At 46.4% G+C, this 15,000-nt stretch overlaps 1 protein-coding gene across 1 annotated transcript in view; it reads right to left on the bottom strand.

Annotated features, from left to right (window-relative positions):
- The window catches only part of cdkal1 (CDK5 regulatory subunit associated protein 1-like 1), a 993,836-nt gene that overhangs the window by 744,459 nt on the left and 234,377 nt on the right, over window positions 1-15,000 (bottom strand). The window contains exon 8 of the mRNA XM_084158515.1: window positions 3,937-4,040. Within this exon, the coding sequence (XP_084014641.1) occupies window positions 3,937-4,040 (104 nt within the window). The remainder of the gene's footprint in view (window positions 1-3,936; window positions 4,041-15,000) is intronic.

Here is a 15,000-nt window from a genome sequence, read left to right as displayed (position 1 = left end):
GGAGAGGGTCAAAATCTTCAAGTTCCTCAGTGTCCACATCAAAGAGGCCCTAACATGGCCCAATCACACCACCACCGAGGTGAAAGAGGTGTAGAAGGATAGAGGGATGGTGGGGTGGTAGAGGTGTAGAAGGATAGAGGGATGGTGGGGTGGTAGAGGTGTAGAAGGATAGAGGGATGGTGGGGTGGTAGAGGTGTAGAAGGATAGAGGGATGGTGGGGTGGTAGAGGTGTAGAAGGATAGAGGGATGGTGGGGTGGTAGAGGTGTAGAAGGATAGAGGGATGGTGGGGTGGTAGAGGTGTAGAAGGAGAGAGGGATGGTGGGGTGGTAGAGGTGTAGAAGGATAGAGGGATGGTGGGGTGGTAGAGGTGTAGAAGGATAGAGGGATGGTGGGGTGGTAGAGGTGTAGAAGGATAGAGGGATGGTGGGGTGGTAGAGGTGTAGAAGGATAGAGGGATGGTGGGGTGGTAGAGGTGTAGAAGGATAGAGGGATGGTGGGGTGGTAGAGGTGTAGAAGGATAGAGGGATGGTGGGGTGGTAGAGGTGTAGAAGGATAGAGGGATGGTGGGGTGGTAGAGGTGTAGAAGGATAGAGGGATGGTGGGGTGGTAGAGGTGTAGAAGGATAGAGGGATGGTGGGGTGGTAGAGGTGTAGAAGGATAGAGGGATGGTGGGGTGGTAGAGGTGTAGAAGGATAGAGGGATGGTGGGGTGGTAGAGGTGTAGAAGGATAGAGGGATGGTGGGGTGGTAGAGGTGTAGAAGGATAGAGGGATGGTGGGGTGGTAGAGGTGTAGAAGGATAGAGGGATGGTGGGGTGGTAGAGGTGTAGAAGGATAGAGGGATGGTGGGGTGGTAGAGGTGTAGAAGGATAGAGGGATGGTGGGGTGGTAGAGGTGTAGAAGGATAGAGGGATGGTGGGGTGGAAGCATATCCTATATCCAACCTCAGAGCTTGTCAGGTTCTCAGACCCATTGGTGAATAGAGTTACAGTATAGAGGGCCGAAGGAGGAATTGAAGGAGAGAGTGACAGGGTGATGGAGGAATTGAAGGAGAGAGTGACAGGGTGATGGAGGAATTGAAGGAGAGAGTGACAGGGTGATGGAGGAATTGAAGGAGAGAGTGACAGGGTGATGGAGGAATTGAAGGAGAGAGTGACAGGGTGATGGAGGAATTGAAGGAGAGAGTGACAGGGTGATGGAGGAATTGAAGGAGAGAGTGACAGGGTGATGGAGGAATTGAAGGAGAGAGTGACAGGGTGATGGAGGAATAGGTCACATTCCACCTCAGAGCTTAGACTGTCTCGTCTCCAGTCTCCTCTGTCCAGGCACTGCTCTTCCAGGTGTCGTTGAGCAGCTGTTAATCGTGTGAGGATTAACCTGTTTTCTCTACAGGTCAGACGGATAGAGCTCAGCTCTGCTGTTAGTGGGCTGCAGCTGCCTGCTCTATGTACACACACACACCTATGTACACACAAGGCCATTTTTGTAAATAGCCACCAGCTACACACAAACAGTATTAGTTTGTCTTCCAGTCCAACTCAGTGATAAACACAACATGATGTGTTGCTTAACAGTCAACACAGCTTCAGTGTGACCGACTGATACTCGTGCCAAACCAGAACTTCCTCTTTTTAATCAGTTGATGGTTCTTTTTAAAAACAGACCAACGGTTTGTTCCCTTCTTGTTTCCGCAGCTCTAACTGTTGATGAGCTCTGGGCTTCTCTTTTTCTGTCCCGCTCACGTCAAAAACAACTTCTGCTGTCAGGATCTTTCACACACGTTATCATACACAGTGTCTTTTCTCAGGAACAGTTAAACAAACACGTCGTATTACAAGTGACACTAAATAACTGTGCTTTCCATATTTGGAGAACATGGTGTATTTTAAGGATATGTAGCTGTTCTTTTAGTCAGTGGAACACTGACATTGTCTGGTCAACCTTATGTACTTTAATTACTTGATGTATTGCACATTTAAACATTAATAACATTCACATTATGAAACTGCCACTTACAGTGGAGTACTCATATAGCAACAGCCTTCACATATACAGTAGCAACAGCCTTACACATGTAAAAACAGCCTTCACATGTAGCAACAGCCTTCACACGTAGCAACACACGTAGCAACAGCCGTCACACATAGCAACAGCCTTCACACATAGCAACAGCCTTCACACATAGCAACAGCCGTCACACGTAGCAACACACGTAGCAACAGCCGTCACACATAGCAACAGCCTTCACACATAGCAACAGCCTTCACACATAGCAACAGCCTTCACACATAGCAACAGCCTTCACACATAGCAACAGCCTTCACACATAGCAACAGCCTTCACACATAGTAACAGCCTTCACACATAGCAACAGCCTTCACACATAGAAACAGCCTTCACACATAGCAACAGCCTTCACACATAGCAACAGCCTTCACACATAGCAACAGCCTTCACACATAGCAACAGCCTTCACACATAGCAACAGCCTTCACACATAGCAACAGCCTTCACACATAGCAACAGCCTTCACAGAAGAAGAATAAAGCTGACCTAGCTAACACAGCCTATCCCCTGTAAGGTCTGTAGGTCAGACGTGCTTTCTATAAACTATCAACTTGCCCTGGGCTTTGCTGGAGCAGTGACAAACTGATCCCCAGTAAGACATCTGTTGCCCTGGCTGATATAGGCAGCCAATTCCCTATATAGTGCACTATATTTCACCAGAGCCCGTAGAAGAAGTAGTGCACTATAAAGGGAATAGGGTGCCATTTGGGACGCGTCCATCCTCTCCATCCAAGAAAAACACTACCATGTGTTCAGATGACCCCTTCAGACAAACAAAACCACTGTGTACTTGAGATACATCAATAAACAGCATATTCCTCTTAGTTTATGATTTAACTCTTATCTGCACTAAGACGACTCTTAGGACTTTTATATGGGAAAAGAGATGAAAAAACAAGCAGTGTTAAGAGCTTAAAACTGTATATGAATTAATCTTCATCATGGGCTCAGAGGGGAGACGGTCTTGCTTTTTCCATGTAATAATAGCGATGCCTGAGCCTGGCATTATGTGATAAGCAACAGTATTAGGCAACACTGTAATAATGTGCTATACCTGGACAAAAAAACACTAACTGGAAGCATACATGTCAATACATCCAGTGAACTGCTAGGAGCTAAGCTCTCCCCCTCTCCCTGATAACGGCCTGACACAAGGATTGGCTGGTTAACCTGATTGGTTGGGTACGATTACAGAACTGTCCTATCTCTGCTCTGTGACTGGCAGGCAGACAGTGTTGCTGACAAACTCCAGACAGAGAGACAGTTAATTACTAATGCTTTTGGGGACGTGTGTCCGTCTGTCTGTCTGTCTACCTAAATAGAAGCATAATGAAACATGTCTGTCTGCGTGGAGGCATGATGAAATCAGCTATCCAATCAAGACAGATTAACAGACGGTTGCCAAAGAGAGCATTAAAGGGACCTGTCATTCCATTGGCTCTGAACTGGGCTTGATGTTGAAAGAAAGTGTTGGCAGTTACTACAAATAAAACCATATAGACAGTGAGGAAGTCTGTCTGCCGTTAGTTAGCAGTGGTGTGTTAGTACAAGACATGACAAATGATCTGTCTCTACATATCTTCTTGTGCTTGTTACATGTGGGTTGAACGAAGCATAGCAGTGGTGGTGTTGGACGTGGTATATTCACCTTGGAAGGACTGTCTAAAAATAAAAGTGAAAAACTGTATAGATGGTGGGTGAAGAAGTCAATGTGACTAGTAGTGGTGTATTAATCATCAGACATGATCACGTTCTGGCTAGATCTCCTGGTGCCATCTCCAAAAAAGAGTTGGCAGTCACTGAAACTAAAAGAAGGACGTTAAAGTCAGTGTGCCTCGAGCAGCAGTGTGTTGGACGGCTGTAGACTCACCTTGGAAGGACTGTCTGGCTCTCTCTACTAGTTCCTCTATAGGGTAGCTGGCCAGGTCTCCTCTAGCATGCTTGGTTTTACAGTACGTACACGCATTCAGACAACTGGAGAGGGAGAGAGAAGAGAGGACGGGTCCTCAGTTAGGCTACCTATATCTGATTTCCACAGACTAGTGAAGTTTAACAGTAGAACCGCCAGGACTTGAGTCATACAAGCAGCAGCCAATGAAGCCTTTTGAACGTCTCCATTTTAAAGGTCTGGAGGTGTTGTAGACGACAAGCCTCAACAGCAGGGAGTGTGTGATCAGGTATATGACCAACCAACACCTCTCCACCAGGCAATCGTATGGTTCATTACGTTATTCTGAGGCCAATAGCCTCTTAACTAAACTTTATAATATAGAGAAGAACATATCTGAAGAGGAAAGGGAATCAAGTTTAACACAATCTTTTGAGTGGTATAGTTGGTTGTTTTTCCCCTCATCAAGGGTTCTTTTGATGTGAGTGCCGAGGTGGACAAATGCTTTCCTTTCAGACATGATCAATTGTTCTGTCTCTCTCTCTCTCCCCCCGTCTCCTTCTGCTTGTTATATTTGCTGTGAAGTGAAGCTGAGAGGAGAAAAGCACAGCACAGGAAGGCAGGTTCCCATTCCTTAGTGTCTGGCTGGCTGGTTGACTGACTGACTGACTGAATTCCTCTGTGGCTGGCTGGCAGGCTGACTGTTTAGCCGAGACGCTTAGGGCTTTTTTTTAGTTCTCGGCTTTTATGTTCCCCTGATGAGCTGTGTCCGGCTGAGTTCAGACAGCGATGCCAAACTACAGCTCACACTGCACACACACACACACACACACACACACACACACACACACACACACACACACACACACATCCAAGAGCAGGCCTTGCCAAAACTTTGACATGGCGGTATAATGGCTGGAAGAACGGACGAGTGGAAGAGGGGATGAAGGAGGGAGGGAGACAACGGCTGTAGCATCATTACCTTTATTCCACACAGATCCTCCCTCCCCCCGTCCCTCCCTCCGTCCACTATAGCAGCCACCAACACACAGCGTAGTAACAAAGCCTGTGCTGCTGGTTCTAGGGGTGTCTGGCTTTGACGTGCCGAGCTGCTGGGATTCAGGAGATCAATGATGCTACTGCTTCTGTCTCACCTTAACCCGGGGTTGGGACAGGAAGAAGGCCAAACTTATAATAATAATAATAATAATAATATGCCATTTAGCAGACGCTTTTATCCAAAGCGACTTACAGTCATGCGTGCATACATTTTTTTGTGTATGGGTGGTCCCGGGGATCGAACCCACTACCTTGGCGTTACAAGCGCCGTGCTCTACCAGCTGAGCTACAGAGGACCACAACTTGTCAAACTTGTCTGTCTTTCATTGATTTAAAGACAGCCAGAGAAAATAAATAAATGTAATAAAACAGAAATGATTCAAGCTGGCTGGTAAAGCAATTTTATATATATTTTTTTACAGGGATAAAACAAATTTTCCCATTCTGAAGACTTTGTAAGCAAGGTTTTTGAGACCATGCATATTTCTATATGGTATGTATTAGGCCTCATCTTGGGAGGGATAAAGACTAGGTTGACTCCAGAACAAACAGTCTAAACCCCCCTATCAGTTAAGAAGACTGGGTTGGAGTAAACAGGGTTTGGGAATATGCTCCAGGGCAAACAGTCTAACACCCCCCTAACAGTGAAAATACAAAATAGTATTTTACAAACCAAACCATTATAGTTCTCAGTGAACTAGCATCACATCGGGCTTCACACATGCCATTAATGATCTAGTCTCACAGAGTAACAATGAGACAACCAGAAATAGACATAGCCTTCCCATCCGTGACCAACTGATAACATTCAGGCTTCAGTCTGCTCCAGTCTCATAGAAGAACAACACATTAATATGTTACTAAGAATAAACCACTATTCACTAAGTTGGAAAAACCAATAGTGTTGTTTTTATACAGTGCTGTAATCGTGCATTTATAATCGCTCTCAAAAAAGATGAGAGAGAGAGAGAGAGAGAGCGAGAGAGCGAGCGAGAAAGGGAGAGATTTAGTGTAAAGACAAGCATTATAAATGTTTTGGTGGTCCAGTCAGATTTGAGGTGAATGGATGTCTTTGAAAGGAGATCCATCTCCGGCACTTTCCCTGATTAGAATGAGCATTAAAGATGGCAGCTGGGTCACATGACCTGGCCTCAGAGAAAACACTAACAGATGGGGCCCTCTCCCCTCCCACTCTCCCATCTCATCATCCGGTCTCCCCTCTCTAACCCCATCAAAAATCTGTGGGTCTGGCTGCCGAAGGAGTCTACACTCCTCCTCCCTCCTGTTTCTCCCCAGCCCCCTCTCTCCCCCACCCCTCAACACCCCTACTCCCCCCTCTGCCCCGCAGCCTCCTCCTTATAGGCTTGTACCCTTGTCTCCCCCGGCCCCCAGACATCTACACCAGGGGTCTCTGGTGTTATAGGCTTGTATCCTTGTCTCCCCCGGCCCCCAGACCTCTACACCAGGGGTCTCTGGTGTTATAGGCTTGTATCCTTGTCTCTCCCGGCCCCCAGACATCTACACCAGGGGTCTCTGGTGTTATAGGCTTGTATCCTTGTCTCCCCCGGCCCCCAGACATCTACACCAGGGGTCTCTGGTGTTATAGGCTTGTATCCTTGTCTCCCCCGGCCCCCAGACCTCTACACCAGGGGTCTCTGGTGTTATAGGCTTGTATCCTTGTCTCTCCCGGCCCCCAGACATCTACACCAGCGGTCTCTGGTGTTATAGGCTTGTATCCTTGTCTCCCCCGGCCCCCAGACCTCTACACCAGGGGTCTCTGGTGTTATAGGCTTGTATCCTTGTCTCTCCCGGCCCCCAGACATCTACACCAGGGGTCTCTGGTGTTATAGGCTTGTATCCTTGTCTCTCCCGGCCCCCAGACATCTACACCAGGGGTCTCTGGTGTTATAGGCTTGTATCCTTGTCTCTCCCGGCCCCCAGACATCTACCCCAGGGGTCTCTGGTGTTATAGGCTTGTATCCTTGTCTCCCCCGGCCCCCAGACCTCTACACCAGGGGTCTCTGGTGTTATAGGCTTGTACCCTTGTCTCTCTCTGCCCCCAGACATCTACACCAGGGGTCTCTGGTGTTATAGGCTTGTATCCTTGTCTCCCCCGGCCCCCAGACATCTACACCAGGGGTCTCTGGTGTTATAGGCTTGTATCCTTGTCTCCCCCGGCCCCCAGACATCTACACCAGGGGTCTCTGGTGTTATAGGCTTGTACCCTTGTCTCTCCCGGCCCCCAGACATCTACACCAGGGGTCTCTGGTGTTATAGGCTTGTACCCTTGTCTCCCCCGGCCCCCAGACATCTACACCAGGGGTCTCTGGTGTTATAGGCTTGTACCCTTGTCTCTCCCGGCCCCCAGACATCTACACCAGGGGTCTCTGGTGTTATAGGCTTGTATCCTTGTCTCCCCCGGCCCCCAGACATCTACACCAGGGGTCTCTGGTGTTATAGGCTTGTATCCTTGTCTCCCCCGGCCCCCAGACATCTACACCAGGGGTCTCTGGTGTTATAGGCTTGTACCCTTGTCTCTCCCGGCCCCCAGACATCTACACCAGGGGTCTCTGGTGTTATAGGCTTGTACCCTTGTCTCTCCCGGCCCCCAGACATCTACACCAGGGGTCTCTGGTGTTATAGGCTTGTATCCTTGTCTCCCCCGGCACCCAGACATCTACACCAGGGGTCTCTGGTGTTATAGGCTTGTACCCTTGTCTCCCCCGGCCCCCAGACATCTACACCAGGGGTCTCTGGTGTTATAGGCTTGTACCCTTGTCTCCTCCGGCCCCCATACATCTACACCAGGGGTCTCTGGTGTTATAGGCTTGTATCCTTGTCTCTCCCGGCCCCCAGACCTCTACACCAGGGGTCTCTGGTGTTATAGGCTTGTACCCTTGTCTCTCCCGGCCCCGAGACATCTACACCAGGGGTCTCTGGTCTTAATGTGATATAGGCCAGCAGTTGTGGCTATAAGTGGATCAAACCCCTAGTATTCCCAAGAGACATGAAGGCTGACTGTCTCCATGCCAGTGATGTTTCCACATCACAACAGTCATTCTGATGACGCTGACAGGACGTGACACCAAGAAGAGAGGAGACCTGTATAGTGTACTGTATAGAGCATAGTGTAGGAGGAGACCCTGGATCAGATGATAGTAATAGGGTATAGTGTACTGTATAGAGCATAGGGTAGGAGGAGACCCTGGATCAGATGATAGTAATATGGTATAGTGTACTGTATAGAGCCTAGTGTAGGAGGAGACCCTGGATCAGATGATAGTAATAGGATATAGTGTACTGTATAGAGCATAGTATAGGAGGAGACCCTGGATCAGATGATAGTAATAGGGTATAGTATGACTGTATAAAGCCTAGTGTGAAAAAGGCTCTCAACTGATATCTATTTACCACAGACTTTACTGAGTTGATATACTGTTTTCAATGAAAATATGTAAGTAATATGTGTATGCAAGCAAACATACAACCTTTACTGTAGATTGTTGTCCTGATAACGTCTACATTACTACCTTTACTGTAGATTGTTGTCCTGATAACGTCTACATTACTACCTTTACTGTAGATTGTTGTCCTGATAATGTCTACATTACTACCTTTACTGTAGTTTGTTGTCCTGATAATGTCTACATTACTACCTTTACTGTAGTTTGGTTGTCCTGATAACGTCTACATTACTACCTTTACTGTAGTTTGTTGTCCTGATAACGTCTACATTACTACCTTTACTGTAGTTTGGTTGTCCTGATAACGTCTACATTACTACCTTTACTGTAGTTTGTTGTCCTGATAACGTCTACATTACTACCTTTACTGTAGTTTGTTGTCCTGATAATGTCTACATTACTACTAGATAGAGCTACAATATATAAAATCCTACCAGGGAAAAAGTATATTTGTTGAATGAATTACAGCAAGGCAGTACCATGAAAATGTTCCCAGGAAAAAGTTTCAAACTTCTGACGTGATTTTTAGACTTAAAAATATGCAAGTCATTAATTATTTATTACTGTGGAAGCTGTGTGATTTTGGTTATTGACAGACAAACGCATCAGAAAAAGTGGAGCACTTGTTTTAAGGTGCAGCTAGCTTGTTTAGTAGCAGCAGGGTAGCCTGAAGCAGTAGAACTGTTGGGGTCTGTCAACCATCTCTCTACACATCCATCGACACTGACAGACAGGAGCGGTGTCAACCTCCATATTTCTCCTTCTCTCTCTGACTGAATACCTCACGGGACATCCCACAACTCTGACAGGAACATCTAAGACTATCAGAACCGCAGCGGTTTCAACAGAACTAGGCCAACGGGACCAGAATCTCACTGTATTAACTTCCAACACTAGCTTGGGATGAAAATAAAAATAAAACTTGCTTGTGATTGTATTATTGTTTCAAAAGACATAACTAGAGACCCTGGAGAGGAATAGCTTGTGATTTCATTGTATTACTGTTCAGTAATGTAGGCTTACTCTCCAAACGAGAAGCCCTTATAGACACCTGCAGTAACTCATGTCTAATTTCTTAATGCCTGTAGTCTGAATGCCTCTTGCTGTGTTGCTGTGTGACCATCTCCTCTAACATTAATTACACATGGTGTGTGTGAGGACAACATACTTCATCATTACGACACACACACACACACACAGGACAATGTACTTCATCATTATGGCTCTGAGGCAGGGAGGATGTCTGGGCCCCTGGTGTAACAGCACACATCTTTACCTCTGTTGCACACACAAACACACCTCTTCTTTGTTAGCCCGTCAACACTGCAGATGATGGGGAGACAACAGCTCTGGCTCCCCCGATAGACTCCTGGTCCCTCAATATATTAATTTGGGCCCCTGAGTGGAAACCTGCACTAAATTACACTGACCCCCCACCAGCTGACACACACCCAAGAGGCCACTCCTAGGAGCTGCTGCCTCCCAGACCGGGTTCAAATACTATTTGAAATAATTTCAAATACCTTATTGGTGCTTAATTAAGCTGAAACAAATAAAACAGTCCCAGAACTGTAAACTCCACCCATCTCGCATTACAGGCAGGCTGGAGGACGTGCTGAAAGATTTCAAATAGTGTTTGAACCCAGGTTTGCTTCCCTATGAGCAGGAGAGAGCTGAGGAAAACACTAGGCCCTAAACACTAAGCCTGTGATAAGCATTTGAACTGAGCGTTTCTTCTCCATTAATTGGAAAGCAGCTGAATCTATCGGCATGTATTGTGTATAATGCTTTTATTTAGAGACATTAATTAAACATTTGGTTTGAACTTGAAGAGAAGTTGCAGGAGCTCATGGTATTGTTTGTTAGGTTGTTTGTGTAGACAGGACAAGGAGGGTCGAGTGAATATTGAACCCAACACACAAAGTATAAACCAATTAAGTCCTTTATAAAGAGGCTCCTCAAAGTCAAAGTGGAATAAAACACTAAAAGACTCCCACTGTTGGAATAAACAAACAAATAGGATACTATTGAGTTTAGCCTGAAAGGCAGCAGGTCCATTTGAGAAATAATTTTCATTCAAAAGTCTAAGTAGGCTTCTGAGTCTGAGAAAACACAGGGGAGTGTCTGTGTAACTGTAAGAGCTCAAAAGTCATCCAAGGACACATACATAGCAGATCTCACCACACTAACCATAGCTTCAACAGTTCAACCACTTCTGTTGGTTTGGCAATACAGTATTGAATGGAGCTAGGAACAAGCATTTAGCTGCACCTGCGATAACATCTGTAAAATATGTGAACGTGACCAAAACAATTTGATATAAAACCACAGTTTTCTGCCTATCAAACACCACACCAGGCCTACGACTGGCTGTCTACCAGTCTGGGCAGGTGAACTAACAGCAGGATCAGTTGAACTCATGAACCTGAGATAATGAAGGAAGGAGTCAGTGTAACAACACTAGCAGCAGAAGCCAAGAAGAAATATAATCACTAGAACAGGAAATCCCATTCAAATCAATGGGTCTACAGTTCTATTTCTATGGCAGCAGACTGGCCGAGGCCAGTCAACCTACACGGTACAGTACAGCAGCATTCCTTTCACAATGCTCAGACAAGCTGAGGGGAAAACAGAGTGGCTCTGGAGACAAAACAAGAGGCGGCAGCAGTCAGAGAACTCCACGGCCTCACAGTGTGTGTGTAACTTTTACTGGGAACAGATCAGGGGCTGGGAGTGTGTGTGTGTGTGTGTGTGTGTGTGTGTGTGTGTGTGTGTGTGTGTGTGTGTGTGTGTGTGTGTGTGTGTGTGTGTGTGTGTTTGTAGCGGCCTCACAGGGAGCATGAAGCACGAGACTAAATACAGAGAGAGTTCATTAGGTCAGAGACAAAGACATGATTCAACACTGGAGACTGGGACGCTGCACAGATACACAACTTGGGACAGAGACAGATGGAGGCAGACAGAGAGGGAGGGGGAAAAAGACAGTGAAAGAGGCAGCGAGAAAGAGGGAGAAAAAAGCGAGAGAGAGAGAGAGAGAGAGAGAGAGAGAGAGAGAGAGAGAGAGAGAGAGAGAGAGAGGAGAGAGGAGGAGAGAGAGAGAAGAGAGAGAGAGAGAGAGAGAGAGAGGAGAGAGAGAGAGAGAGAGAGAGAGAGAGAAGAGAGAGAGAGAGAAGAGAGAGGAGAGGAGAGAGAGAGAGAGAGAGAGAAGAGAGGAGAGAGAGAGAGAAGAGAGAGAGAGAGAAGAGAGAAGAGAGAGAGAAGAGAGAGAGAGAGGAGAGAGAAGAGAGAGAGAGAGAGAGAGAGAGAGAGAGAGAGAGAGAGAGAGAGAGAGAGAGAGAGAGAGAGAAGAGAGAGAGAGAGAGAGGAGAGAAGAGAGAGAGAGAGAGAGAGAGAGAGAGGACAGAGGTTTGCCTGGGGAGCAGATTAGGGTGGCTTAGCTTAGAGCATTAGAGTAACGAGACTGGGACGCCCTAAACTGAGGCCTTTTGTGCCAGGGTGGCCTTAACCAGTTTATCCAGGCTTAATCTGCAGCTGATCTCCTACTTCATCACAGCTTTAATTACACTCTATTACAGTACAGAGACTCAGACCTACTGAGACCCCCCCACCACACACCCACACACACACACACTAGGGCTGGGAATTGCCAGGGACCTCACGATACTATCACTATACTTAGGTGCCGATACGACATATATTACAATTCTCAAGATTCTATATGTATTGTTATTCGATACTACGATTTGATTGCAAACTGTAGAGTGTGAAAAACCCAGCAGCATTGCAGTTCTTGACCCACTCAAACTGGTGCGTCTGGCACCTACAACTTAAATATTTTGTCTGGCACGCACACAATCCACGTCTCAATTGTCTCAAGACTTTAAAATCCTTCTTTAACCTGTCTCCTCCCCTTCATCTACACTGATTGAAGTGGATTTAACAAGTGACATCAATAAGGGATCATAGCTTTCACCTGGATTCACCTGGTCAGTCTGTCATGGAAAGAGCAGGTGTTGCTAATGTTTTGTACACTCAGTGTATGTCATTGGCATGCCAGAGACAAAAACTAAAGTGGCGTTGGTGGTTGGTGTTATTGGAGAGTTCAGATTTCTCATGAAGCAGAGTTTTGCAATTGTTTGAACTTTCACTTGGGAGTTGAGGACAAGGGTGGGGAGTTGAGGACAAGGGTGTGTACTCCAGATCTCCATCTTTCCGTTAAGGCATGCAGCCAGGGAAAATCACCCAGAGCAGAGTGAAAACAAGCCCTTTGTTTTAATGACAGGGATGAGCTCAGAACCATGTTCTGCAGTTATGAATGAAAATGGAGACAGACCCTTATCCTACACATTTAATATTCCTGTTTTTACATCATGACATAATATTCATCTTCAAACCAGATACTATGGGCTGTACTACACAGTACGCATCTTAAGGAGAAGATGGAACTGCATGGGATAAGAGAAGTTTGTGCGCAAAACAGGTTGAGTTACTTTACATTACAGTATGGAAGAGTTTAAATGGCGCCCTCACAGTGAATTACAGCATTGTGATATACTGTACTACAGTGTAACCAGATGGAATTAATATGGTAAAACGTTAGCATGCACAATATGCTTATAGACCTCTCTCTGCCCTTTATGACAAAGTGACATTTCACAGCTCTCAGATCTCTCAACTTTAAGACAGGGAGAGAGGGGGGAAACTGTCAAACATCAAAGCTGACATTTCCAAGAAACAAAAGTTCACGGGTTGATAGACGCTGACTTCTGTAAGTGTTCTGGAAAAAGTTTTAAGGAGACAATCCCTTCATTCTCCCGAGAGCTTTGCTTTGCAGCAACGTCGATCAGACAGAGTGAGAGAGATAGAAAGGACGAGAGAGAGAGTAGAGAGAGAGAGATGTATTGTTATATATTTTTTCTTCAAGGCCTGTTGGAATGGGCCCCTGAGGAGCAGTGGAAAGGCAGTACAGAGTCTAGCTGACATGATGGAGTAATATACCAGACCAGTAGAATAGGGCTGGGTGTAGAGGGGTAATATACCAGACCAGTAGAATAGGGCTGGGTGTAGAGGGGTAATATACCAGACCAGTAGAATAGGGCTGGGTGTAGAGGGGTAATATACCAGACCAGTAGAATAGGGCTGGGTGTAGAGGGGTAATATACCAGACCAGTAGAATAGGGCTGGGTGTAGAGGGGTAATATACCAGACCAGTAGAATAGGGCTGGGTGTAGAGGGGTAATATACCAGACCAGTAGAATAGGGCTGGGTGTAGAGGGGTAATATACCAGACCAGTAGAATAGGGCTGGGTGTAGAGGGGTAATATACCAGACCAGTAGAATAGGGCTGGGTGTAGAGGGGTAATATACCAGACCAGTAGAATAGGGCTGGGTGTAGAGGGGTAATATACCAGACCAGTAGAATAGGGCTGGGTGTAGAGGGGTAATATACCAGACCAGTAGAATAGGGCTGGGTGTAGAGGGGTAATATACCAGACCAGTAGAATAGGGCTGGGTGTAGAGGGGTAATATACCAGACCAGTAGAATAGGGCTGGGTGTAGAGGGGTAATATACCAGACCAGTAGAATAGGGCTGGGTGCAGAGGGGTAATATACTAGACCAGTAGAATAGGGCTGGGTGTATAGGGGTAATATACTAGACCAGTAGAATAGGGCTGGGTGTAGAGGGGTAATATACTAGACCAGTAGAATAGGGCTGGGTGAAGAGGGGTAATATACCAGACCAGTAGAATAGGGCTGGGTGTAGAGGGGTAATATACCAGACCAGTAGAATAGGGCTGGGTGTAGAGGGGTAATATACCAGACCAGTAGCATAGGGCTGGGTGTAGAGGGGTAATATACTAGACCAGTAGAATAGGGCTGGGTGTAGAGGGGTAATATACCAGACCAGTAGAATAGGGCTGGGTGTAGAGGGGTAATATACCAGACCAGTAGAATAGGGCTGGGTGTAGAGGGGTAATATACTAGACCAGTAGAATAGGGCTGGGTGTAGAGGGGTAATATACTAGACCAGTAGAATAGGGCTGGGTGTAGAGGGGTAATATACCAGACCAGTAGAATAGGGCTGGGTGTAGAGGGGTAATATACTAGACCAGTAGAATAGGGCTGGGTGTAGAGGGGTAATATACCAGACCAGTAGAATAGGGCTGGGTGTAGAGGGGTAATATACCAGACCAGTAGAATAGGGCTGGGTGTAGAGGGGTAATATACCAGACCAGTAGAATAGGGCTGGGTGTAGAGGGGTAATATACCAGACCAGTAGAATAGGGCTGGGTGTAGAGGGGTAATATACCAGACCAGTAGAATAGGGCTGGGTGTAGAGGGGTAATATACCAGACCAGTAGAATAGGGCTGGGTGTAGAGGGGTAATATACCAGACCAGTAGAATAGGGCTGGGTGTAGAGGGGTAATATACCAGACCAGTAGAATAGGGCTGGGTGAAGAGGGGTAATATACCAGACCAGTAGAATAGGGCTGGGTGTAGAGGGGTAATATACCAGACCAG

The sequence above is a fragment of the Coregonus lavaretus genome (assembly GCF_964263955.1).
Source record: "Coregonus lavaretus genome assembly, chromosome: 3".
Classification (NCBI taxonomy): domain Eukaryota; kingdom Metazoa; phylum Chordata; class Actinopteri; order Salmoniformes; family Salmonidae; genus Coregonus; species Coregonus lavaretus.
This window is presented reverse-complemented; position numbering and strand designations above follow the sequence as displayed.